Genomic DNA, 27,812 nt, shown 5'->3' with positions numbered 1-27,812 from the left:
ATTGATATATTGAGATAACAATGGATGGATCGTGCTGTGAGGAGAGTAGCTTGATTTTGAATCCATTCATAGTTCAAAATAATTTGGAGTCTGGAATTCAATGGGTTCTGGAGAAGCTTTTAAACGTGCAGCACATAAAAGCCACTGCTAAGTGGATCATTGCAAATGCAATGTTGAGCACAGAAAGGTTGGGGATACAATGAAAGTACAAAAATAAATATAAAATGACTATACGCATGCGGTTTTAAGGTAAGGCTTTAGCTATTATAGCAAGGATGGGATTAGAAAGCATTGAACTGATGCAATTAACACAATTACTTAATCATCAAGGAATGTATTACAATTCAAATAAACCCCAGAAGATCTGGATTCCTTTTCAACAAGACATTGCTTTAATTACTTGACAGATGTATACTGAGAGGGAAACATGGATACTGTGGTTGGAACACCTTTAGCTTACATTGGTTTGTTGCTTGAGAAATGGGAAATAACACTGGTTTTAATAACAGCCTACATTAAGTCGTAGAACGTGACGTAAACTTGCTTGTTTTAGTTATGTAAGCATGGCTAAGAAGTACTTATGACTCTACAGTGCCTTCTGTGTACACATACACGCACACCCACACACCCACACACTCAGGCACACACATACACACCCCTTTTATTGCCGCACACAGAAAAACAGTTTGGCCTTCAGCTTTTGTCCAAAGAAGCTCGACATGTATAAGGTTCACACTAAACTCATCATGATAAACATAAACACATTTGCGATTAACGCAAATGTTTTTGTTTTTTTTCTTTGCCTCAAAACAAAGAAGCAGTAGCCTGACTGCTATGTTCAAGGCAGTATGTTTGTATGTTCATCGTTTAATTGCACTATAGGCTTTTTTTTTGTATCGTCCTGTTTTGATCGGTATATGCCAATGTTGTTGTCAATAAAAAAACATTTGCACAAGGCTACCGATGCACTTCTCCATGTTGATAAGAGCATTAAAATGAGAACAATTAATGGGATAAAGAAATCAAGGGATATTTAGAATAGAAAAAAATGTGCAATCGTGAGTTAACTGTGTCATTAATGTGATTAATCGCGATTAAATATTTTAATCGCTTGACACCACTAGTTAATTTGTTAACATGTGTTTTATTGCATGCATTAGGGTGACTGAAGTGTAAAGAGGGACTCTTTACACTTCAGTGCCAACAATTATTAGTGCCAACAATTATTCAAGATTGTTTTTGTTTTATGTCTCACAGTACAGACATAACAGTGTTTTATGTGTACGCACATTTCCGTGCGTCGACTACAATCAAACCTCGTTCTTCTCCATTAGCTGCACTCGACTCGGTGGGCGTGGCCATCGACTACGCCAGACGTACACCTCACGTCGCCGTGTTTCGTGAAAACAAAAAGTGCGTTTGGCCTTGTGATGACCGTCGGTGGTGGGAAACCAAACCGAACCAAAGAAAGGGGCCGGGTCTACCGATCGGTCTCGTCCAGAAGGGGCGTGGCGTCTCCCGTGACGGACATGGGCGTGCTCTCGATCATGGGGCTGGGAGAGGGCCGCGGGGTCATCCGGCTGCTCGGACGCGCCTTCTTGCGCTCCGCCTCCTTCTCCTGCAGCCACTGCTCCGCCATCTTGCCCCAGTCCACCGCTGTGTGGGAGGTAGACCTGGAGGGAGAGGGAGGGGAGGGGGGGAGAGAGAGAGGGGCGAGAGGGAGGGGAGGGGGGGGAGGGAGAGGGAGTGAGGGAGGGAGAGAGGGAGAATTTCTTGTTACTTTAAAGTCATTGCTAATTTGCCGTTCTTAAGTATATATATATATATATATCTTGAGTTATATAATAACTCAAGATGTAACTTGAGTTTTTACTAGCTCTCCAGAGCAAGCTTAGGGTTAGGCGCTGTCCTATAATGTGGACCTCTGAAGCCCTTGGAGTCTGTTAATCTAACCAGGCTCAATTTTCAATGCAAGGTGCTAGGGACAGAGGTGCGTGATGGCATTGGGGTTGGGGGGGGTACTTCCTACTAGTGATACTAGCGTCCTCATTGAACGCGGTAAAAAGCCAGTGCTCATGGCATTTTCAGCCATGTGATGCGCAACAGGTTTTTTGATCTGTTAGCCACACATATCCATATATAAAACAGTAATCCTTCCATATAGTCCATTATTTTCAAACCAACACTGAACCTCAACGTGCATGGCATTGAACGGGACCTTTGATGGGTGCGTGCACCAAAGCGGGACTCACTTTGACTGCGACTGGGGCGTCCGGTGGCGGGAGGAGGAGGTGGAGGAGGAGGGCGTGGAGCAGGACGGCCGCCCTCCGTGGGACGACTGGGGCGTGCCGCTGGGGTACTGCGGCGTGCCGGCACTCTGCAGCTGGCTGGGCGTGGCGTACGAGTAGCTGGGGGTCATCAGGGGCGTCGTGATTGGCTGCTGGGCCGGGGTGGCGAAGATCTGGAGGAACGCAGGACTCAATGAATACAAAGTGTTGGGATTAAACCTAGAAAAACACCAGACTAAATGAATACAATGCGTTGGTCGAATATCTAGAAAGACATCAGACCCAATGAATACAAAGTGTTGGGCGAAGATCTAGAAGAGAGAAGACTCAGTGAATACAAAGTGTTGGGCGAATGTCTAGAAGAGAGAAGACTCAGTGAATACAAAGTGTTGGGCGAAGATCTAGAAGAGAGAAGACTCAGTGAATACAAAGTGTTGGGCGAATGTCTAGAAGAACGCAAGACTAAAGGAATACAAAGTGTTGAGCGAATGTCTCGAAGAACGCAAGACTAAAGGAATACAACGTTTTGGGCGAATGTCTAGAAGAATGCAAGACTCAGTGAATACAAAGCCTTGAGCGAATATCAAGAAAAACACCAAGACTAAATGAATACAAATTGTTGGGCGACTGGTTGGACTGGGGATGGGTGAGGCTCACTGAGCAATCAATGCGTTAAACCAGCCGTCACCACACACACTAAAGGGAGAGATCTCCTGCATGGACCACAAGGTCATGCATCATTGTCTCCAAACCTCAACAACAAACCGGCTCTCGACAGCACAGCCTTTCTCTGGAGGAGACCAATCAAAGCCCTCCTGGAAACCGACTTTGTCACACACATCAAACAAACAAAAGAACAAAAAACGAAAACACAACACACAAAAACGTTGGGCGGACCGCGGTTGCCCCGGCAACGTAGCGCGCGAGTAAAAGGCGCTGGCGGCGGCGGCGGGCTCGTACGTGGTAGGCGCTGCTGCTGCCCCCCCCGCCCCCGCCGGTGCTGCCGCCCCCGCTGTAGGCGTACTGGCTGGAGCCCCACTGCGCCGGGGTGGCGTTGGGGTTCTGGCCCTGGCCCGTCACCGCGGCGATGGCGTTGAACATCTGGGAGGTCATGTTGGGCGGGAGGGCGCTGACCGCTCGGGTCAGGTCTGAGGATGGCCACAACAGACGACGACGACAACGACAACAACAACAACAACAAGAGAAACAACAGAGAGAGCGTGTCAACGAGACAGACACCAATGAGCTCTCCAAAACAAAAACCAACACGGCCATAATCAATATGTATATGGGTTTATGTAAGTCGCTTTGGATGAAAGCGTCTGCTAAATGGCCTTAATGTAAATGTATAAATAGGTGTCTGTGTTGGGGGGGATGAATTCACCCGCTATGTTGATGTTGGCGGGCGTGGCGTTCACCGAGGCGGGGGTCCGGGTTCGGCTGCCGCTGCTGGGGGTGAGCCCTGTGTGGGGGGGGGGGGGGGGGGGGGGGACAGAGATCACAGAGGGATCCCAACACGGACTGGACCAGTCAGGTGGTTAGGGTGTCTGACTCCCAGCCGAAAGGTTCTCAGTTCTGAGCCCAATGTCTGCGGCCTACCTGTGGGCCTCCCTGAGCTGAAGACCTAACTGCTCCTCGGTGAGCTGTGTCTGGATTCACCGTAAAAAGCCCAGAGCGTACCCAGCGAATGTCGCTACGTATTTATAGCGCGACCCAAAAAGACTACTGAATCTAATCGGATACAAAATTGCTGACCCGGTCTTGTGCTTTGAGATTTAGGCGCATTGAAAGAAAGCATCTGCTAAAGGACTAGATAGAAGAAACTATCCAGGGGCCCTCTTTTGTCTCACTGGGGGCCCCTTCACGCCCTACTGTGGGGCTCTGACCTGGGACAGGCTCCTGGTAGTGGTCCTTGAACCAACGGAACAGCCCGTTGACGGTGGGGAAGATCTGGGCTCGGTACCTGAAGCCCTCCGGGGTGATGGTCACGAACTCAACTCTGCCAGAACAAAGACGTTGAGCCACATCATGAGTTTGTGTGTAAGGCTTGCTTTCATGATCACTGCAACTAATGCTCTAGTTGCAGTGATCTCTATGTGGCGCTGACAGTATTTTTACTGATTCTTTATAGTACAGTCAAGACAGTAAAATGCAGACAATGAAAAGAATCACAGAAACAAAAAGTCACATAACTAACTGAAAATCTTTGAATAGATCGCAAAATAGAAACGTTTTATTCTCTGCGCATTCCAAATCGGATCACAAAATCATGACACTCATCTGACAAGTGGCGACAATAATCTCTCTCTCTCTCTCTCTCTCGCTCTTCCTCTCTCTCTCTCTCTCTCGCTCCCAGCAGGGTACTGGGTTCACACTGACCGTGGCTTGCCCCTGGGCTGGTATCCCAGGAGGAACTTCCCAGGCAGCTCGCGGCAGGCGGACACGTAGTAGGGGATGAAGGCGGGCTTCTCCTTCTTGCTCTTCACCAGCGCCTCCTCCATCTTCTGCAGGTCACAAAAACAACAACCGATGATTGTTGGGAAGAAACACATTTACCTCACATAATGGGAAGAAATATAGGAATATTTATGCTACATATAATCAATGTTTCTGCTCTGTTTATTTTCTATTATTAAATATATATACATTTTTTCAAATATCTTATATTTTTTTCCATACATGGTATTAATATATGCATATATAATAATCCCTTTCTGTCTCCACCGCCACATCCTTGAAAATATTTGTGGCCGAGCAGGTCGCGAGCGAAGGCAGCCATTGGCTGAACGTATCTGGCCGTGATTTCATCCAGATCCTCAAACTCCTGCGTGAGGAAAAGAGAAGGAAAGAGAAGAATAAAAAAAAAAGGTATTTAGATGGAGGCAATACGACCAGTGATACGAACTCAGAACTGAAACCGTAGCAAGAGACTTCCGTAGTGTACACTTACTTCTAAGTTTGTAACAAACACGCATAAAAGCGGCGGCCTTACCGGAGGAAAAAAACGGTTTGTTGGTGACATGTTTTGCTGGTGACGTGTTTCTAGAGACTTCTAGAGTTTCTAGAGAGTCTCTGTGTGATCCCCCCGAGTCATTATTTGTTATGCAAAGCTTAGTAACAAGACCAACTTCTTCCCGATAGCCGTCCCTTCATCTGCCACCGAATGCCGATAGGTGAAGAGCGATTCACAGCAGATACGGTTACATCTGATTACATGCTGGATTAAATCGTTGTTGGGTTTGTATTACCCATTGCGTCTATCGTTTTATTCGTGAGACTATGTTGGCCTGAATCATTCAAATAAATGGTGATCCCACTGATTCCATCTCCTTTGTAACTGATGACCCCTAGTGATTATGTGAATACACACTTTTAGTTTTCTAGGATTGTTCAACAAAGTCGATGTCGCTGCCTCTTTAAGAAACTCTCGCACTTTCTTAAAGGGGCGGCGGAACCCAAATCAGCGGCCGTACGACCCGTCCCCTGAAAACGCCCCTACCTCGCTGTTGATCCAGAGGGTGTGGCCCAGGCTGAAGGCGTTCTCCTTGCCCTCCTCCCGCACGTCGATGTGCTGGTAGATGCCCTCGGCCACCTTCCAGGTGACGGTCAGGTGGTTCTCCCCCTTGCTGCTGGGCCGGATGATGAGGTCGCCCTGGTCCATGGACTCCATCATCTTCTCAGCCTGCTTGAAGTTGATGTTGTGGAACGACGGGTGGGCGATCACGCGCTTGATGTACGCTACGCAGCAGAGGGGAGAGGGAGAGGTGGGAGAGACAAGAGAAAGAGAGAGAGAGGAAAGATACAGAGAGACACAGACAGACACAGATGTACAGAAAGACAGACAGACAGACAGACAAAGACAGAAAGACAAGAGAGAGACACGCACAAATACAGAAAGAGAGTGAGGGAGAGACAGAAGGAAAGAGAGCGACAGACAGATAGAGAGAGAGATAGAGAAAGAAAGTGGGGGGGAGAGAGAGAGAGAGCGAGAGAGAGAGAAAGAGAGAAGGAGTGGAGAAGAGAGAGAGCGAGAGAAAGGAAGAGGGAGGAGAGACCGAGACAAAGATTAAGGCTTTGAGGTTTTAAGAGAGACGGACAGTTGGCAGACACGAGTTGGCATTGCCTTGGGGAACTCTGATGTCGTTATAATACAAGGCATCTAGAAATAGGAGAATGCTACACCGACTGCTTGTAAGAAAACGTTATCGCCAATTTTAAAGGCGCAGATGAATGTAATGAATGTTAGTAATGTATTCAAGTCCACTCTAATCTAATCAAATTCTACAGAATACACAGAATAATCCAATCTGACCTAATTGAACATTATCTGATCCTGTGAGTCTAATTCATTGAATGTAATCTTATGAGCTGTGTATTCCTCAGCACACACTGGTCCTCTGCTGCTTCATCTTGGCCTCCTGCTCTGTCTTCAGGTCCTCCGTCTCTGTGTCGAAGTCATAGTAGGTGTCCTTGGGCAGCTTCCAGTCGTTCTGGCGGTCCGACAGGTCCGAGGTCCGGCAGGTCAGGTCCACGCTCAGCTTCTCGATGTCGATCTTCATGATCCTGCAGTGCACCGTCATGCCCACCTGTGGGGTCACCCCGCCCCAAGGTCATCTACTGATTTACAGGCTCCAGGTGGTTACGTATTTGGGGAATCGACCCATATTGCGATTAATATTTAGTGTGGGATTTTTCTTTTTAAAGTTCCTTAGCAATAAATCATTCTATTGTATGACTAACAAAGCACTGGAAGCAGTCAACATATAAACTGCTCTTTAGGCCAGGCCTATGTGTGGAGATTGTAATTAACGCAAATCGCGTTCTATTACATCACGATTTCGGTTTGTATTCGATTAATCGTTCAGCCCTATTTAGTAAACACGTAGCCGAGGGTCGTTTTCGGTGACATCTCATTCAAATGTCAGTGTCCCACCAATCTGAAAACTACCTTTAGAATTTCTATGAAGGTAGGCTTACTTTAATAAAGTATTTTTTAAATTATTTTCAGGTAGTTCAAGTTTGTCGCTCGAGTGCTAATGCTTTTTTGGGAATACTGGCAAGAATAAGCTAACTAGATTAGCCTTGACAACCAAGCGTTAGCAACTGAGTATCAGAGCCAGGCCAACAATGAGGAAATAAAGCTACCACCATCCCAACAGCAAAGCTACGTGCGCTATCTGCATGTTTTAAGATTTGAACCAACGATGAGGACAACCTTGACTCTTTCCTCCGGATGCTTGACGATCTTGTCGCTCAGGAACTTGGTGGGGACGAAGCCGGTGACGCCGTTGTCAAGGCGACAACGCACCCCGATGGCCTGGCCGGGACAGGAGCCGCTGTCGAAGTGGTTCCACACCTATAGGGGACCCAAGACCCCAAACCGGTTAGACCCGCCTCATGATGTCACGCAAAGCTGCTTATATCCTGTTCATGATGTCATGCAAGGCTGGTTATGTCCTCTTCATAATGTCATGCAAGGCTGGTTATGTCTTATTCATAATGTCTTGCACGGCCTGTTACAGTATATCCTACTCATCATGTCATGACGGGCTGGTTATGTCCTGTTCATAATGTCATGCAAGGCTGGTTATATCCTGTTCATAATGTCATGGAGGCTGGTTATATCATCTTCATAATGTCATGGAGGCTGGTTATGTCCTATTCATTGTGGACGTCTTGAGAAATCAACTTAACTCAACTAACGATGATCTTTATTGCTCCCCTCTCATGCAAAGCCTACAACTGTCTTTGGTAACTATCGCAGTGTAATCCATTTCATACCCGAAAGATCAAATCACATATTTTCCCCCTCAATCATTAATAACCGTTTTATTTATGAAAGGCAAACTGTGTATTTAGTCTCTCCGGTGCTTACGATTCATTCTTTGAACGACACAAAATGACAAAACAATGATTGACATGATACACTTGTATCCACGACAGCGGTCACACCCCCCTCTGCCCGTTTCGGAGAAGCTCCTGTTCAGACGGTCACACGCCCACCTCGCTGAGCTCGGGGAAGTTGTCCTGGTGGCAGAAGGGGCACTGCCACAGGCCCGTCTCGTCGTTGCGGATGGCCTGGTCGTAGCTCTCACCCTGGGGGCGGCGGTGAGCGATGCCCGTCACCACGCTGGTCACCAGCTTCCCTGCAGGGGGGGGGCGGGGGGGGGGCCAGGGTGGAGGGGGGCGGGGGGGTCACACCTGCTGGCACAGCTGGTTCATAGATAGATAGATACATTATAACTATAGGTAAGCTAGGGCTGGGCTATTCATCGATTTTTGATCGCGATTTCGATTTTCGCGTCAAACGATCACAAAATTAACATTGTCCTACCGATGTAAAGGTGTGTCGGTGTCCTACCGATGTAAAGGTGTGTGTCGGTGTCCCACTGATGTAAAGGTGTGTGGGGGTTCTACCTATGTAAAAGGTTTCAGGGGTCTCCTTGGTGAGTAGGTTGAAGATCTCCTCTGTGTTGGGGCTCCTGTAGGCGGAGCGCAGGTCTTTATAGCGGGAGCTCAGCTCAGCCCGGATGTCATACAGAGTTATGCCCTTGTTCCCGTAGCCCTGGAGCACACAGACAACACACAGATGAGCTGACTTGACCTACTGCCACTACCATCACTATAACTATGCATTGAATTGCACTACCACTACTACTACTACTACTATAAATATGCATTGACTTGCACTACTACCACTACTACTACTACTACTAGAGCTTCTGCTACTACACATATAACTGAACTTCTGCTGCTGTTCCTACAAATATTACATCTACTACTTCTGCTCCTGCTAAGATTGTGTTGCACCGCTACTTTGAGTTGTCATGCAGTGATTAAAAAGTTGAAACGCAACCAGGGTCATTTCCAGATTCCCTGATCCAGACAGAGAGACTAACTGGGACCGACCTGGGACTAACTGGGGCCGCGCCGCGGAACGGCTGCGCCGCGGAACGGCTGCGCCGCGGAACGGCTGCGTCCTCTGCCCTGCGTCCATTCCTACCGGGCGCGTAACAGCGAGATCACGAGATCACGCGATAATCCTAAACCTAATGTACTCACCTTCCACTCCCAAAACTATTGCAATTAAATGCCACGCTTTGTCCTTTCTGACATTTTCCTTATAAAAAGGATGATTTGGTACATAAATGACTTCATGTTGCTGAACTTCGACAATGAGTCTCTCGTCGTCCATGTTGCCGACCCTCTGATACCCTTTGATTGATTGACTGCTGACCTGGTGCCACCGGTCATGACGTAATAATGTTGATGTGAAGTTACATGAGCTGAGTATTGTGTTTTATTTAGAAAATTGACCGGATGCTCTATGGCTTTTACTTTTTCACTTCCTGCCTGCCCTGCTCGATCTGCTCTGTTGATATTGACGCGGTTTAGCAAGGGCTCGCGGCAAAAATAGAAGTGCGACGGAAAGATAGCGCCGCGCCGCGGCACGCCGCTCCTGGGACGCTGCTGAAACGTTCCGCCGCGCGCCCGGATGGAAATGGTCTCATTGATTAGAGTGGAAGCGATCAGCGGCGGTGACCGCGGCGCAGCCGTGCCGCGGCGCGTACGCCTCCAGTGGAATCGAGCCTTAACTGGGACTGACATAGGACTAACTGGGACCTACCTGGGAACAACTGGGACTGACCTGGGACTAACTGGGAACGACCTGGGACTAACTGGGACTGACCTGGGACTAACTGGGACCTACCTGGCGCTCCAGCTCCTCAGCGAAGGCGTCCAGGTCCAGGTCCTTGAGGCGCTCCGGGTTCTCCAGGATCTCCTCCAGGGCTCCGGCCGGGTTGGCGTCCTCCGCCGACTCGTCGTACTCCAGGGCGTCCACCGCCATCTTGCGCGCCCACTCGTACGTCTCGGGGTGGACCCGCGAGCCGTCCAGCACCTCGATGTAGGAGTCGGTACTGGGGAGGGGCGAGAGAGAGAGAGAGGGAGGGGCGAGGGAGCGGGAGAGAGAGAGAGAGAGAGAGTGATAGAGAGAGAGAGTGATATAGAGGGGGGGAGAGAGAGAGAGAGAGCGAGGGGAGAGGGAGCAGGAGCGGGAGAGAGAGAGTGGTAGAGAGAGAGAGAGTGATATAGAGGGGGAGAGAGAGAGAGAGAGAGAGAGCGATAGAGAGAGAGAGTGATATAGAGGGGGGGAGAGAGAGAGAGAGAGAGCGATAGAGAGGGGGGGAGAGAGACAGATAGGGGAGAGAGACAGCGGATATAGACATTATTGGCAATTAGGATAAATTAAATTATCCATAGTCCATACATTACATAAACATCCAAGTTCAAGTTTAATTTGTTGTCATTAAATGTGTTAGACACATGGAGAACGAAGTTCGCTCTCAGGACCAACAATATGGCAGGGTAGTATATGATTAAAATAGGTAGTATATGAATATAGATTAAATAGGTAAAATAAATAGGATAATAAAAAATAATAAAGTCAGTTATTAAAAAATAAATAACAATAATCAAAGCATCAGTCATCTCAGGGCATCAGCAGTCTATTCAGTTTCGCAGTCAAGTTGACGGATACCGTTGAACCCTAATCAAAGACAAACACAAGGTGGTTCGAGGCCTCCCAAACCCCTGAACCTCTGCCCTCTCTGCCGCAGCTCCTGCTGTGTGTGTGGCCTCACCTGTCCCCCAGGGACGATGTGTCAATCTTAATGAAGCCGGCGCAGTTGATGAACACCTTGGGGCCCATGTGACACATGGTGACCAGCTGGGTGCGGTTCTCCAGGCGCGTGTTGTTCTGCTTCAGGATCTGAGAACACCGGGAGATGCTCAGTGTTCCACCTTTATTACACAGTGTGCACAGTGATTGAACCCTGAGCACTGACTCACCAATGTCGGTCAAATTCTTGAATGACAGGCTTCCTAACAGTTTAGATATGTAAAAGGGGAACACAGGTAACAGCAAAGTGTAATAAGAGAAATCATATAAATATAATTTATATAAATATAAAATAGAACTTTATGAAAAAAACATTAAACTGAATTTTTTGAGTAAAATATGTGCAGATGGCTAATCAAAGAGAGCAATGCTGACTAAATATGCATGAACATGGTTAAACAAGTAATATTTCAGTCAAGAAGCTAGTGTGCAGCAGATCTCGAACACACACTGCTTAGCCAAAATAACCCCAAAATGAAACCAGAAAACATTTCCAATAGCTGAAACTAGAACTAACAACACAACAAAAACAACATCAACAACAGAATGGAACATTGATGGAGGTGGTGGTGGTGGTGATGGTGGTGCTGGTGGTGGTGGTGGTGGTGGGGGTGGGGGTGACGGTGGGGTTGGTGGTGGTGGTGATAGTGGTGGTGGTGGTGGTGATGGGGGTGATGGTGGTGGTGGTGGTGATAGTGGTGGGGGTGATGGAGGTGGGGGTGTTTGGGTGGTGAGCCCTGTGAGACCTTCAGCAGATGGGAGCCCTTCCTGGAGCCCAGACCACAGATGTACTGCACCAGGCTCTGGGTGTAGGGGTGGGCCAGCGCCCGGTTCACGTCCACGCCCACCTCGTTCACCCGGTTGATGAACTCACACTGCAGGGTGCTCAGCAGGTCCTCCTTCTCCACCTGGTCCTGGGGGAGGGTGGAGGAGGGCGGAGGGTCAAGACCCCGACCATACCCCAACCCCATAGCGGAGAGCATGATTCTATGGTGTTTTTTGCGTTTTATTTTGTCTGGATGGTCCGGTGTGGTCAGGGTGTCCGACGCCTATCCGGGAGGTTCTGGGGTTCAAACACAATGTCCGCAGTTTGTACCGGGTGGCAGGGAAGTTTCCTTTAACCCTACCAACTAATTACATGTGACTTTTGTCTCAACAAACTGATTCACTGTAATTCACTTCAAGTGTCTCTTAAATTACAAAATATTAGTGGTGGTATTTTTGACATTGAAAATATGTGTGCCTGTAAAGAACAAACAAAGCGTTAGCATTTCAACATAAATTCAGTTATAAAGAAACAATTTATTCCAACCTGGTCTCACAGGAATCTGTGAAATGACTACGGACGAATAACTCGAAATCCGTGGACACATCACGGAAACACGTGATGTGATTTCCGTGATGTGGCCACGGAATTCGCTCCAATGCAAGTTAATGACGCTGATGTTCCGTGACTCACACACGGATCCCCGTTTCAACGAGCGAGTCAACCAAGGGGGCTTAACTCAAAACCCGGGGTGGTCTCACTGAAACACTTAAATTGTCCTTGTTGTGTCCACGGAAGTTGCTCCAATGCAAGTAAATGACAATGATATTCCGTGGCACACACACAGATTCCCGTTTCAATCTGTGTGTGTGCTCCCGTTTAAATCTGTGTGTGTGCCACATTTGACCACAGCGGGGGCTTAACTCAAAATCCGTGGTGGTCTGACGGAATCACTTCAATTGTCCGTGATGTGGCCACGGAATTTTAGCGTCCGACCGTAGTCATTTCACGGATTCCTGTGAGACCATGTTGATTTATTCAGTTCCAGTATTTCGCTACGATACGTGATTAGGAACATAAAAGAACATCACTAACCACTCGATGAGTCTCACATTTCTGAAAACGAGCGTTTAGGGGTGTAGGCAGTACACAATGGCTGGCTATGCCCATAGCCAGCCATTGTGAAGCAGGCAGGGGCGTTTCGAAATTAGCCAAATACTCGAGACAGGACCAATATTCAAAATGTCGGTGTTAACCACTCTATTTCATCCTAGACAAACCAGAAAGGGGGCTCAATGTTCAAAATACCGGAATTGTCCTTTAACTGTAAAATATTAGATTTTCTTTCCGAAAATGTTCTTTGACACACGCGGTGCATCGTGAAGTGATCGGTGCTGTCAGACGAAAATTGTACCGGGGGCGAAAATTGTACCGCCTACGTAATCCGCTCTGAAACATTACGTCATCGATCGACGCGATTGTCCGTTGCCAGGCAGGTTTCAGAAAACATTCATGCTCATCAAGACGAAATAACGTTATACAGATAACTTGTTTTTACTTTATATTTGTATTGTATTGAATTTAGCGAGTAAACTGAGTGTTTAAAGTGTATTGTAGTTTGTATTTGTATTGTATTTAATTGTTTAATCGAATTTAGCTAGTAAACTGAGTATTTAAAGTGTATCGTAGTCTAGCTAGCTTGTGATCATTTAATTTAGATAATAGACGTCATCGTTCGACATGATCGTCCGTTGCCAGGCAACGTTCGACGCGATCAACAGTTGCCAGGCAGGTTTGGAATTTTTGAACGCGGATTACGTAGGTGGTACAATTTTCGCCCAAGGTACAATTTTGGTGTGACAGCGCCGTCAGGAGGTGGGGTTACCTGCAGAGGGTGCAGCTTGAGACAGAGGATGTCCTCGTCACTGCTGCAGACCTGGGAGTACTCCACCAGGGGGTCCTGGATCTTCCTGGCCACGGACACTGCCTGCCTCAGCAGGGGAGGGTAGTCGCGGAAGTCCGCCTGGAAGTCCGGAGTCGACACACATCAAAATACTTGATTTAAACCAGGGGGAGGAGAATCGGGGAAGCAAGCGTGAACTTTACACTTTGGATAAAAAAAAAAAATCATATAGAGGTATAACATTTGTAGATCGTTTTAATTCATTCCATAAATGTTTTTTTGTGTTTTCTTTTATGGAAGAAGCTTTTTTTTGTGTAAAAGATGACTGCTCTTGCAGCCCTCAGATCTACTTTAGGTACTCCGACTTTGATCGGTATGTTGCCCGGAGTGACCCGGGGTGGGCCGCGGCGGGTCGGACCTCGGACTTCTTGCTGTTCATGTAGAGGATGGCCAGCTCGTTGTCCACAAGCTCCACGGCGATGGAGGGGAAGGAGGACTCCTGCTCCAGCTCGCTGACGGTGCGCTTAAAGTCCTCAATCACCAGCTGGGCGTCCCTGAGGCCAGAGAGCAACACACACAACAGTAAACAACAACAACAACGACCATTACAAAAGTTGGTGGTTGGGGGAAGGGGACCAACCGGTTTTCCCCGGCCACGGCGATGATGTGAGGTTTCTTGTTGTTCAGGAACTTCTTCAGCGTCTCCAGATCGTGGAGCTGGTGAGACGTTTAGGACAGAGCGTTAAAGAAGGTCATCACTAAAGAACAGAGAGGGTCCCTGTGACGGGTAAAGGCTTAATTATGGTTCCACGTCGACGCAACGCAAGGGGGTTTATGGACCCATTGCGTCCTTGCAGACCATCCCTGCATCTGTTGCAAGGGCCTGACGTGCGCCTCCCAAAAATTGGAACCTTGCGTCGAGGCAAGAGCTGTGATTGGTCTAACTAAAACCCAACACAAAACAAAAAAAACATGTTCACGACTGCGTCGAAGCGACTACGTGGTCATTGCGTTGCGTCAACGTGGAACCATAATTAAGCCTTGAAGAAGCATGCTGGTTGGACAAACAAAAGAAAAACACCTTGCGGTCCCGTTCCTCCTCCTTCCAGGCATTCCTCCGCTTCAGGAAGTAGGGAAGCCGCAGGAAGTCCCCCATCTCGCCGTCGCTGTTCACCAGCGCGCAGAACACGGGGCTGTCCCTGGTGAGCCACACTCAGAGTCAGGCGGGCGTCTGAATAACACTGGGCTGTGAAGGACACTGCCAGGGCTCTGTGTGTCATCTGGATGTCTGGGCTCGCAAGTCAAATGCGCACTGAGATGGCCGTCTACGTACAGTATGTATACCGGCAAACATAAAATCAGCTGGTCTTTATTTTACAAATTCTTTCACAAATCCTGTCAGATAAAATGTGTGCAGGCCCCTCAAATGTCCCCCCCCGCATATCAACGCTAACACAGTTGTTCTAGAATCTAATGTTTAGCCCCTGCGGTTTTACCCGCAATTTATGTTATTCTTCTAAGGCCCTGAACACTAGGTCAGGCTGTTTAATTTTTAAGCATTATGTGTCATATTTGTTGAAAATGACTTTTGATCCCGATAGCATCAATAAATCAGGTGCTCGGAGAAATAAAAATAAAAAAGGGTATATGTGGCTGTCGCCGGCGTGTAATAAGCCCCTCCCATCCTTTCAGTCAGCCCGAAGGAAATTATTGGTTGGCCTACCTGTCTGTCTACCTAGCTAACCGGCTACCTACCCAACTGGCCAGCTAGTCATGTACTTACTGGGAGAGGCTTCTTGGGAGGCCTTAAGAGAGGGGTTGGATCTATTTTTAAGTCTATATTTAAAGTTTCCGCTCTGTGGGGGACTGTCCCTTTAAAAAGACAAAACATTAAGCTCCTCCCACCCAAACCTCTACAGAAAGAAGCGCCACCTGCTGGCGGAGAAGGCCACGCCCAGCACCCGGATGCCCTTGGCCTGGGCCTCGGCCATCAGGTCTTCGTCGTCCTCCTCCTCCTCCGCCTGCTGGTCCGGCCGGTACGGCGCCACCTTCAGGCAGTTGTACAGCTTCCTGCTGCAGGCCTGGGGGCGGCAACACGCGTCACTACACCGCCACCACACCGTCACTACACCGTCACCACACCGTCACTACACCGTCACTACACAGTCACTACACCATCACTACACCGTGGGCTCAACACACATCACAGCTCTGAGACGCACACGAGCGTCACTACACCGTCACTACACCGTCACCACACAGTGGGCTCAACACACATCACAGCTCTGAGACGCACACACGCGTCACTAAACGCGTGACTACACGCGTCACTACACGCGCACTACACGCGCACTACACGCGTCACTACACCGTCACTACACCGTCACTAAACCTGTCTAAACCACCGTGGGCTCAACACACATCATGGCTCTGAGACGCCTGCTTTAAGGGAGGGTGCAGGTGGCAAAGTATTAACTAAAGAAAGGCTCATCCATACCACTGGGGCGGTGGACTGCAGAAGGTCAGGTCGAAATGGAGAGAAATGGAAATAAGTACATGTTTTTTAAATTGATGAGTATTTTTCACGTTGAAGGTGTTGGTGTAGAGGAGGAGGGGAGAGAGAGAGAACCCAGGGGGAACCAAAGGGGAGAGAGAGAGAACCCAGGGGGAACCCAGGGGAACAGAGGGAACGCAGGAGGAACCCATGGTAGAGAGAGGGAACCCAGGGGCAACAGAGAGGGAACACAGGGAGAACAGAGAGGGAACCCAGGGGCAACAGAGAGGGAACACAGGGAGAACAGAGGGGGAACCCATTGGGGAACCATGGGGAAACCATGGGGAACACAAGGGTATCAGGGGGAACCCAGCAGTAGAACCGGTGCATGAAGAAGCACCTTGATGATGTTCTCCTTGGCCTCGGCCAGCAGCTTGTTCTTCAGCTCCTTGGCCATCTGGGGGTACAGGAAGTGCTTGAGGGCGTGCTCGATGGCCAGCGTGCGCTGCCGGTTCCACTCCTGCACCTGGTGGCTGAACTCGTCCCGGTAGTAGAACTGCTTGATCTCCTCAAAGTACGTCTGGTCCCCGTACCTACGCGCCCAGGGGCCAAGGAGAGACAACAGCATCTTATCTTAGCTTTCTTTGTTGTATACGGGGAATGCGATCACCTAGTGATTGTTAGTGCTTGGCCCTTGTTCCACAAACATCCTTATTGTACCCACAGCGACATATTGTTGTTTCTCTTTCTTCGGAAAAATGTCAGTCGCTTTGGATTAAAGCGTCTTGAAATTGTCCTAATTAACCCTTCACCCCCAACAGGTGGAGTCATGGATAGGTGGAGTCATGGATAGGCCCCGCCCCTTACCCCTTGACCCCCAGCAGGTGGGTGGAGTCATGGATAGGCCCCGCCCCTTACCCCTTGACCCCCAGGAGGTCGATGCAGAGGGAGATACTGAGCAGCCCCTCGTCCTCTGCCTGACACATGAGGAGGAACTGCTGGCCGGTCAGCTCCTTCACAGACTTGTTCTTCAGGTACTTGAAGGAGTAGCCGTAGTGGGCCTCGTCCACGTCCTGGGGGGGGGGGGTCACCAAGAGGTCGGTAAAAGATGAAAACGCTAAGGCTGGTACAATGATTTTTACCATTCACTTTTCTCAAATGTTGTAGTAGAAAAACATCCCACATTTTCTTTGCTCACTAATCCATAATTAAATAATTGTATTAATAATAATTAAAGAATTATTTAAAGAGTGGAACACCATTTTCGTTAGATGCTGTTCAAACAATGAACAACCAATGTAAAAAATCCAGTGCGTGTAAAGCCAACTCAACATGTGCACAACACTCCACCTCAGTGCTTCCAACAGGACCCAGGGTCGGCCTGTTGCTGCCCCACTACCTCGAGCCACAAACACAGCGTACGAGGGGGATTCAGCGGTCTCTGCCTACCTTCTTGCCCTTCTTGGTGGGCTTGGTGTTGATCTTGGCCCTCTCCTGGAATGTCTGCCTCAGGACGTGCCGGACCAGGGGCTCGCGGGCCAGCTGCATGGCCACCATGTAGCGCGTACCGTCCAGCACCGCCTCAGCTGTACCGAACTGACTGGACCCCCCCCCCACACAACCATGAGGAAAAGGTTACGAAAAATTGTACGTTTGTGTTGACATAAATGGGACATCACCCAGGACATGCCCCCCCCCCCCCACCCGGACTATACTACCTGAGAGTACCCATGTACCCCTTGTCTTTTTGACCAAACATCTGTGCCCTTATTAATCTGTTTAATATGTTGGAGGTATAATATGCTATGCCTCCCACATAATTTTACTGTGCTACTATAAGATATGATCTGCAGTTCTGCACTAATATAAATACGGTTTTGGCAGAATGTATACATGGGTCAGCACATTAATTCAAACCTGTCACTATTGGATGTGACCTGACCTGCACGTGTAGTCTTTGGCGAGCTCTAGTGGCTCGGCTGGGAACTGCTCCGTCTCGTGGCGCTGGTAGCTGTCTCGAAGGTTCTCCCCAAACTGCTCCGGGGTCAACCCGAACTTCTTGGCCAGGCCGTCTGGGGCAAAAACACATACAAAAAAAAAAAAAAACTAGATTAAAACTCATAGCTCTTGGGGGACAAAAAGTGTTTAAGGAAAAGTAGGCCTAGACACAATTGAACACTGCACTCCCAGTGTGTGGATGCGTCAAGTGTCCAACAGCGACACCTGGTGGCCAGGGCCTCACCTAGAGGCGAGGAACTCACCTAGTCCAGCAACCTGGCAGATGGTGTACATGTCTCTACGAGAGGCCAGCTTCAGCTCCGGCCCTTTCAACTGCTGCTCTCCCTCTTCCTCCTCAGGCTCCTCTTCCTCTGCACCCGGTTCTTCTGTGAAGGCAAGACAAACCTGGAGTTGCAGAAATAGAAGGTAACCCTTGCCTCCACAATACTTTAGCGGCCATTCAGTGTTTCTCCCTGACTCCCTTCTTGAACCCGTTGATTTACTGCAGTCAATACATTTTTTGTAAAATAAGCGAAAGAAAAGCAGTTGGTTTATTGGTACAAAGAAAAATTTATAATTAACTCTCACCTTCAAATAAACAGTTTATCCGTGCTCAGTCCTAGTAGTGATGAATGAAAACGACTTAATTACACTTCCTTCAATGAAGTCCTTCATTCATGTATTTGTGACATCAACTTCAATTTTTTATTTTAGCTTATACCACAGTCTGGGGGAATACTCGATTCTGATTGGCTGAAGGGTGTGCATTAACTCTTGATATACGGACTCCTGCTGAGCAGTTCCAGTCAAATTGTCTGTTCAGCCTTTAAAACGAGAGCTGGTAAATTGTGAAAAATGCATTCAACTGTAATCAGAAAAAGTGGTTATTTGCTATAGACCCTATAGTATCTGTGGTATAAAGGCTGGGACGAATTTCAAATTATAAATATGTACACTTTATGTTGAAAGTATACAACGTTGCGATTCCCATTGAAACGAATAGCGCTGTGATTCCGTCTTCAAAACGAGAGCTGGTGAATTGTTAAAAATGAATTAAACTGTAATCAGAGAATGCTATTATATGCTATAGCATATATAGCATATACGAATTTCGAATTATAAATATGTACAATGCATAACGTTAGCTCTCTGGCGCATAGCTGAGCGGACTAGAATACCTCCCGTTGCCAAGTCGTAGCTAATGTCCGTCCTAATTACTGTAGTGAACAACGATCCGTTGCATAAGAACCCTACGGGAGGGTAATGGTTGTTCCAGGAATTAGTCAAACCCTCAGCCTGTTACCAGGGAAACAAAGCTATGGCTTGTGAAAAACTTTATATTTAGATTGTAAAACGCATGAAAATATAAATGAATGGTCTCAATTTATTTTCTTTGGTAAGTGACCGCGGTATAAGTGGGATAATGCCCTTCGAGGTGTCCATTTTCAGGAATTAATGGACTCCGCAGAGGCAACCGTCATCCGCTGCGCATCAGACGGTTCCTCCGCGTCGTCCATTAATTCCTGATAATGGACATTATCCCATACTTAAATCATGGCGGGGCTCTTTAGAGGTGAAGACCGACAGCAGAGTGTGAACCTACTTTCTTCATCCACTTCCTTGACCTTCTTCAGTTTCTTGGATTTAGACTTGGAGGCGTTCTGCATTTTGGGAATGTCCCGGCCGTAGTACAGCAGGAAATGGTTGTACACGTCGCTCAGCTCATCACCCGACTGCACAGCCTTTAATCTGAGACACACACAACACAGAACGCACCCTCTTTAACCTGAGACACACACACACACACAACACAGACCACACACTCTATACCTGAAGACACACACACAAACCAGAATGATGTGAGAAGACCCTACCTCTAGCAGCAGGACCCTACCTCTATGAGAAGACCCTACCTCAACTAGGAGAACCGACCTCTATCAGAAGACCCCACCTGTCGATGTCTGCGCAGTCGAGGGGACGGACGCCGTCCGACAGGGGCTTGTCCGGGTCAGCGGAGATCAACTCAAACTGGAAGGCCTGCATCCTGTGGAAGAGGCGTTTCAGGTTCTGCTTCCGGGTCTTCAGCTGGGTCCACTGAGGGGGAGATGTTTGTGAGGGTTAGACCGCCTGGCCTCACTTCCCTCAGACCGCCAGCCAGGACAGCAGTGTCGTGACCTACCTTTTCATCCCAGTGCCAGACCTTCCAGAGGTCGTTGATGTTCAGCTCGGGCTCCACGTACTCCTTCCTGTAGAAGGCGATGAAGGGTACCTGGCGACGCGACACACAACCTTCTAGAATGACTGGTGATGAACGTGTCTGCTGGGGAGGAACGATGTGTTCTGCCCCCACAGCATACTGGAGAAGCAGCTGGGAGAGCTGAGCTTATATCAACTCAACGGCTTTTAATTTTGTGTATCAATACAAAACTCTGCAAATTGCTTTTGTAACGGTTTTCTAGCATAGCATGTCCATTCCATTGACAATTCATCGACTTTTAAACTCAAGATTTTCACTGTTTCGTGAATTTCCCATTATGTCCAAAGTTTTGCCAGAGGGGCCCAAAAGCAAACATTGAGTGACAGCTGGAGACAGCCACCTGGCCTCACCCATGTCGGTGTACTAGCGTGAGGTGGTGAAAGAGGAGACAAACCTCAAAGTGCTGGTTCCTCATGAAGTTCAGAGCCTCCTTGATCTTCGCGATCATGCTGGGACCCTTTCTGCTAAAGTTAGTAGTGGGGCCTCTCTCCAAATAGTCTGTGTCCTCCTGAATTAAGACAAAACCCAGAACCCACTTGAAGGCCTTGTGGGTGTTACCCTATAGACTGATGGAAAACATAGGATTCACACACTATGTGATTGGGGGTTTTGGGTATCCATTGTTATGTTGGGCTACGATGGGAAACGTCCCTTTAGGAGGGGCTCTCAATCAGGACTTTGACACGCCGTGGCGCTAGTCCTCTGGCTACGGTGACCCCGGTCGTGAGTGACAGGTGTCCTGACCTGCATGGAGATGGTGGGGGTGGAGAAGGCGTTGCGGTAGATCCACTCCGCCTCTTCCTCCAGCTCGTCATCCTCAGCAGGCCGCACAGGGATGGAGCGTAGCTTGTGGCGACAAACACAGGAGGTCAGACCGTTGACGCAACCTTAAAAGGTGACACATGGCACCACCAGGAGTGAGTGTGATTTGCCGTTACAACCCGTTTCGAAAATCGGCCTCTTCTGACATCACAAGTGGGCTTGTCCATCTAGATGTGTGCTGCTGGATAGATCAGTCTACCAGCCTACCCGGTGGACTGTAGCAAACGTTGCTCATCTATCCGTCATACATCTAGGTGGACACGCCCAAATGTGGTCAGAAGAGGCAGATTTTCAAAACGGCTTGTAACGGCTAATCACACTCACACCTGGTGCTATGATATGTCACCTTTAAGCTCTGGTGTTCACTTACAGTTGGTGCACTTCTGTCCTTGCAGTCCTGCGGTTGTTATATATAGATCCCCTGACACGGGGTTCATGGAATTGTCTTACAGTATGATTGAGGATGCATGCAGGGACTAAATGTAGAAGGGATGGGATTTGATAGGATGGCCGAAAAGTGCCATCCCATCCCAGGCTTTTTAAGGAGCAGGATCAGTTGCACCCTACTCTCAGGCTATGGGTTGAAATGCAGACGGTAGACTGCAGGCCTTGACAAGAAGCTGCCTGACACACGAATATTTTGCATCTTCCAAATAATTCCTCTTCAGACTCATCTGCTTCATTTTCAAGGAAATCAGACATGATGACTGATTATCTGTGGATGAGAGGCAACACATCTTGAAAATAAGTTAAAATATCTTAGCTTTTACTGTATGTGTATGTCATTTGTGGCAATTCAACTTTTTCCTGCACCTATTTTTAACACTGAAGAATTTGATGGAGGCTACAGTTTATGGAGCCATACATAACACGAGTCCAATATTAAGAATAATAGCACAGTAAGGGATATTGATTTGATTTGGATGCGCTGTAGTTATTGATGTATATTGGCATAACACAGAATAAAAGACGTGAAATCAGGTCGGCGTGTTTAAGACGCACACGGGTTCAAACGGAGGCCAAGAGAGAGGACTCCGGAACGGGTCCGGGCCGCACCTGGAACCGCTCCGGCATGTCGTTGGAGCGGATCTCGTTGTCCTGGTCCGTCATGTGGCTGCTCTCCAGCTCGCTGGGCTCGTATATCTCAAAGATGCTGCGGCGGCCCGCCCGCTTCTTGGCCTGCTTCTTGGGCCGGTCCCACGACTCTTCGTCGCCGTCCTCCTCCTCGTCTTCCGCGTCGTCATAGGCCTCCGCGTCGAACTCGGCGAAGTCAAAGTCCCCCCCGAAGATCTCCTGCGCCTCTTGCAGGGCCCTGCGGTGGCGGGGTGAAGAGACGGGGCGGGGAGAGAGCTGGGTGGGGCCGGTTTTCAGACGAGCTCGTGCGACTCATGTCGGGGTGGGTTTTACCACGACCCTTAGATGGGTGATGATCAACGACTTCCCTTATGAATGAGTTAAGACAGGGAAACCACAGCGTCTTCCGGAGAGACTCTTGCTTCTTAGAAAGGTCATCCGGTGTTCTGTGCCGCCAGTGTGTACTAATGGCGCATGCATGACCGTGTCTGAGACAAAGGTAGAGAACGTTCAAACGAGGACAGTGATGACATAGAGGATGACGATGATGATACATGGCACAAGTCCCAGAATAACGAACGTGAAGAAGGCGGGTTGGCGGTGAAGGCTGCGATAGTTTGTGTGGATGATGGCTTGTTTAAGAAGCCTCAACTGGCCGAGTCTGCTTGGACTCTGGGGCTGGCTGAGGCTGCACATTGAGTAATCAGTGTGCACAGGTTAATACAGCATTCACCACACACAAACTCAGGGGGAGATCTCCTTCATGGCAACTGAGCACCCTTGCCAATGTTCATCACCTGCATAACTTACAATAAACCGGCATTAACATCACCACCCTTCGTTCTGCTTGGGAGGAGCCCAGAAAAGCCCCAAAGCTGGCATGCAGTGCAGACTTTGCTACAGCCATGTTTGAGCATTGTTCGATAACAACCCATTCTTAAAATTTTGGGAGGAATCACAGAAGCGAGACAGTTTGCCGAAACTGGAAAAGCAGGTGTTCTGCAGTCCAGCTCAGCTTTTGCATTACTTTGTTTAAGGTCTTGAAATGTATTCAGGGGTTTCCTGATCTCTTGTTGGAGTTTAATGCCGCTTTTCCACTGCATGGTACCGGCTCGACACGACTCGACTCGACTCGACTCAGCTCGCCTTTTTTGCGTTTCCACCGCGATCTAGTACCTCAAGTGGCTGCTTTTTCTAGTACCGCCTCGCTCTAGGTTCCAAGCGGCTGAGCCGATGCTAAAATGTGACGTCGGCAGACGGCCGGCCACTGATTGGCCAGAGAGTGTGACGAAGTCACGAGAGCGACATGGCAACCATGCTGGTAACGATAGAACAGCCATAGTAGCGCCGCAGCCAACATATTCCACTTCTTCAACATGCCAGCTAATAATACCAACACGAATACCATCGCATCGATGTTCTCCATTGTTGTTATGTGGGTTCTGTCCATGTGTGGATTACGTAGGTGTTGTTTGCGTCGCGTACAAAAATACGTCACGGCCCTTTCGCGCAGACGACCCCGCCCACGTCCCGGAGGTACTATTTGCGGTGGAAAAGCACCCGCGCTGCTACCGTGTCGAGTCGTGTCGAGTCGTGTCGTGTCGAGTCGAGCTACATGTGCGGTGGAAAAGCGGCATAAGTGTTTCCACATCACTCTCTTATATGGCAAACTAGGAGATGGTCTACTCCGTGGTCGTTAAAAGGTACTTATATATTAATAACGTCTTCAAACAGACTGCATAATATCTTTGCCTAGCTTTGACAAAAAATACGCTCCAACCTACGCTCAAATACGCTCAAACTCCAACTTGGACTGTCAAATACTTAATCAGAGTCTGATTCCTACGTTTAAATCCTAGTTTCAGACCAGTATGTGTTACCAGTGTCTGCCCATCCCTAGCTCTTCTAACTATTCCATCACAGTATTGGCTGCTAGACTAGGTTCGCTTACGCGTCCGTATATCCGGGCAGCTTTTTCCTCCACTTCGGTTTCTTTAAGGGCTGACCATCGTCGTCCACGATGAAGTCGTCGATATCTGAGGACACACACGCACTCAATTGAACACAGCCCATGCCACACAAAGACCATTCTAACGATCATCATCCACACTGTATGGAACGGGATGAGGGTCACCCACCCGACTCCTCCTCCTCCTCCTCCTCCCCCTCCCCAGGGTGCAGGGGCACGTCCATGGCTGGCTCATGCTCCTCCATGCCCGTCCCGCCCATGAAGATCTCGTCTGCGATCATGTCCTTCTCATGGGCGTCCCGTATGTCCTCGTCGCCTTCCTCGTCCTCGTCCTCTGACATGTCTCGGAGACGACGGAACTTTTGCTGACGCCCGGAATAAAATAAAAATTAGAACGACATTTTGGAAGAGATGACAATTCCCGTCATAGATACTATCACGAGAGGTGATACCATGGATGAAAAATGCAAATGATGCATTTTTCAGTTAAAATAAAAAAATTATGAATATCATTAATTTTATGAATGCAGGAATGGTGTGTGTGTGTTATTATAATAGTTTACCCGTTTGACTTTGACTCCCAGGTTCTCCTCGATGAGGTCGATGTCGTCATCATCCAGCCGGTCGTCGTAACCTAGCGAAGAGAGCCGTTGAACCCGGTTAACCCACCAGCGCTCACCTTACCCATCGATCGGTGTGGAACAAACAGGACCTGGGAAAGCACTGACTTCGCTTTCTTTTTCGATGTCCAATTTCCTCGCCGGAGTCGCTGTCCTCCTCCTCCCCATCCCTCTTGCTCCCCCGCCCTCCTCCTCCTCCTTCTCCTCCTCCTCCTCCTCCTCCTCCTCCTCCTCCACCTCCTCCTTCCTCTTCCTCCTCCTCCTCCTCTTTCTCGACGTCGTCGTCAATCAGACCTCTGAGGTTCCCGTGCTCATCCTGATCCTCTGGGTTTTCCTCCTCCTCTTCCTCATCTGTGTGAAGAGCAAAAGAATACGAAACGTCAACAGCTCCAGTCTTTTAACGACTTGAGATGGTGGTACTTACTCTGCATTTCCTCATGTTTGTAGAAACAGTCACAGAATATTTGAGATGTGATGACGTTAGTGGTAACTGTGTTTAGTGTTAAGGGTCATCTTACCATCATTGGTCCCTTGGTGTTTCTGCGGTTTCTTCGGCTCCTCAGATCTTCCAAATATTTCATCTTCAGACTCATCTGCTTCACTTTCAATGAAATCAGACATGATGACTAATTATCTGTGGAGGAGAAGCAACAGAAGTGGAATTATCTTAGCTGTTACTGTATGTGTGTTTAATTTGGGCAATTTGATTTTTTTCTGCGGCTTGTATAAACACAGAAGAATTTGATGCATGCTACAGTTTATGAAGCCATAACACGAGTCAAATAGTATAACGAATTGCTCACAACAATATAAACGAAGGCACTTGAAACTCGCTGCCTTGTGCGAATCAAGGGGTAATGGAATCATGAAAAACACACACACACCCTGACATGACAGCAAGGCCCTGTTGAATATTTCCTGCAGAATATAAAAAATAAAATAAAACGGGACAGCTTATATATATTTGTATTTTATACAAGCACGTTCTTATCACAAACCATTGGAAATTAGCGTTGCAGGCAAGTGTCATCTCTGAGACGTCAAGTGTGAAACGAGCTACCCAATGGGGCTGGCCCGGGTCCCAGCACTGCTTCGAGACTGCAGACTGCAGACGCACGATGCTAACTCCTGGCTAGCACAACACCGACTGAACCCCCATGAAACCTCCTCTTTTTAACCTGTCTTTCATCCGTACATACCTTTAACGTGAGTTCCGATAGCGCCATGAAATGGTGCCGTTTAGTCTGAGAACATCAATGTCGTGTGACAGTGGGCGTCGATGTCAGCCACGGCTGCTGCACTTCCACGGAGCCTACGCGGTGGATGCGGAGAGGGGACGCGGCGGTGGAGCGAGCACGCAGCGGTGGAAAGAGCGAGGACGCAGCGGTGGAGCGAGCGAGGACGCATCGATGGATGCGGAGAGGACGCAGCGGTGGATAGAACGACGACGCAGCGGTTGATAGGGAGAAGAGAGGACGCATTGGAAGATGCAGCTTACGCACCAACGTCACATGCATCAGCGCTGTGCATCTGGTTTAAACAACTCGGTAGGTTTTTATAGGAGAATACATTTGATGTCATGCATAAAGCACGTAGTAATATTATTCCTTTCAAAAGTTAAAAAGGGCTGTCAGAGGTACAGAGTGCTGCTTTGACAGCTCCAGACAAATTTTGAATGTATTACCATGGACCAATCATGAAATATTTGTCCCGTGAAAACGTTTGACAGCGTTGATTTTTTTTTCTTATTTTTTGTGACCCCTATTCTGTATTGAAAATAAGTGCATATGTCTTGTGTTCATTTCATTTGCTCATTTAAATAAAAGAAAAAAGTTGAGAAAAAATGAAATTATTAATTTCAAAAGGATTTTCCGGTTATTATTAAAGGCTCTCCAATAATAATTTATCCAAGAAATGTATTCAAATTGAGAAATCAAAGTTGGGTTCTGATTATTCGTAAGGACTCAATTGTAAATCAGAGAAGTCTAATTGACAGCACAGACAGTCCTAGGGGAATTTAACCATCACTAGCAGCATTAGGAGCATTTAACAATCACTAGCAGCAAGAGGACCACTTAACCATCACTAGATAGGGCAATGGGCGTCCCGAGTTCAGCGCCCAAGGACCAATTCCAGGACTACTGCTGGTGCCTTGGTGAAGGGCACAGGCAGGATAACACGCCTGTTTTGTGAGGGAGGAGGAAACCCACGTGAATCACAGACAAACAGACTTAAAGGAGACGTATTATGGTGGTTTTCCCAACAAGTAAACATAGTAGCCTATTTGAGTTCCAGGAAACATGTTTTTGAAGCTTTTTGCTATAGAAAAAAAAAATCTCCCCTACCGCTATTCCCATCTGTTTCAATCCCTCAGAATGCGCTGTTTCTGGTGTCTGTAACTTTAATGCAAATTAGCTGCTGCCCATTGACCAATGAGCTGTCCGACTGAACCACAGCATGGAGGAGAAGGGATTGTTGGCATCTTCGGACCTCTTGGAGCTCTATATCTATATAATATAATATAATATAATATAATATAATATAATATAATATAATATAATAATAATATTATCATATATCACGGCCAAAAGCTATGTGCGCCTCGGATGATATTATGAATCATAAAGACTGCGTCTGACGTCTCTGGTACTTCCACAACAAGTAAAGACTCGTAGTGGAGGATATCTCGGCCATAGTTGAGAACAATCTGGGGAAAGGAACTTTGGCCTTGACTCTCTGCAGTCCATTAACCGCGACATGGAGGAGAAAGGGATTGCACTCCGGGAGCTGAGCTGCCGGAGTGCTGCCGAGCTCCCCACGCCAGAGCTGCCGGACTGCCGCCCGCTCCCCCTCGCCGGACCTGCCAGTATCGGCGGCAGTTCAGCTTCCAGAGTGCACCCGCCGGAGCAGCTGGAAAGCTTCGGCGGAATTTAATCTCCCG

General features: G+C 48.2%; 1 protein-coding gene across 1 annotated transcript; it reads right to left on the bottom strand.

The window, feature by feature from the left end:
• Positions 1-166: 166 nt before the first annotated feature.
• Positions 167-26,365, bottom strand: LOC130406646 (transcription elongation factor SPT6-like). The gene is made up of 37 exons (XM_056612320.1): positions 26,071-26,365; positions 25,390-25,505; positions 24,980-25,222; positions 24,815-24,885; positions 24,421-24,616; positions 24,234-24,318; positions 22,265-22,520; positions 21,131-21,232; positions 20,781-20,894; positions 20,309-20,398; positions 20,081-20,223; positions 19,733-19,878; positions 18,393-18,515; positions 18,074-18,203; positions 17,581-17,731; positions 17,050-17,204; positions 16,532-16,724; positions 15,570-15,718; positions 14,719-14,836; positions 14,278-14,354; positions 14,056-14,191; positions 13,620-13,757; positions 11,715-11,882; positions 10,931-11,058; positions 10,000-10,207; positions 8,706-8,853; positions 8,292-8,434; positions 7,504-7,644; positions 6,679-6,874; positions 5,788-6,026; positions 5,001-5,112; positions 4,668-4,794; positions 4,175-4,287; positions 3,673-3,750; positions 3,249-3,436; positions 2,259-2,461; positions 167-1,673 (listed from the first exon to the last, which is right to left on the bottom strand). The coding sequence occupies exons 2-37, from the start codon at positions 25,490-25,492 to the stop codon at positions 1,481-1,483; spliced, it is 5,304 nt and encodes a 1,767-aa protein (XP_056468295.1). The 5' UTR covers positions 25,493-25,505; positions 26,071-26,365; the 3' UTR covers positions 167-1,480.
• Between the last annotated feature and the right edge of the window lie 1,447 nt (positions 26,366-27,812).

The sequence above is a fragment of the Gadus chalcogrammus genome, chromosome 16 (assembly GCF_026213295.1).
Source record: "Gadus chalcogrammus isolate NIFS_2021 chromosome 16, NIFS_Gcha_1.0, whole genome shotgun sequence".
NCBI lineage: Eukaryota > Metazoa > Chordata > Actinopteri > Gadiformes > Gadidae > Gadus > Gadus chalcogrammus.
The sequence above is the reverse complement of the archived record's forward strand: the minus strand, read 5'-3'. Positions and strand labels throughout refer to the sequence as shown.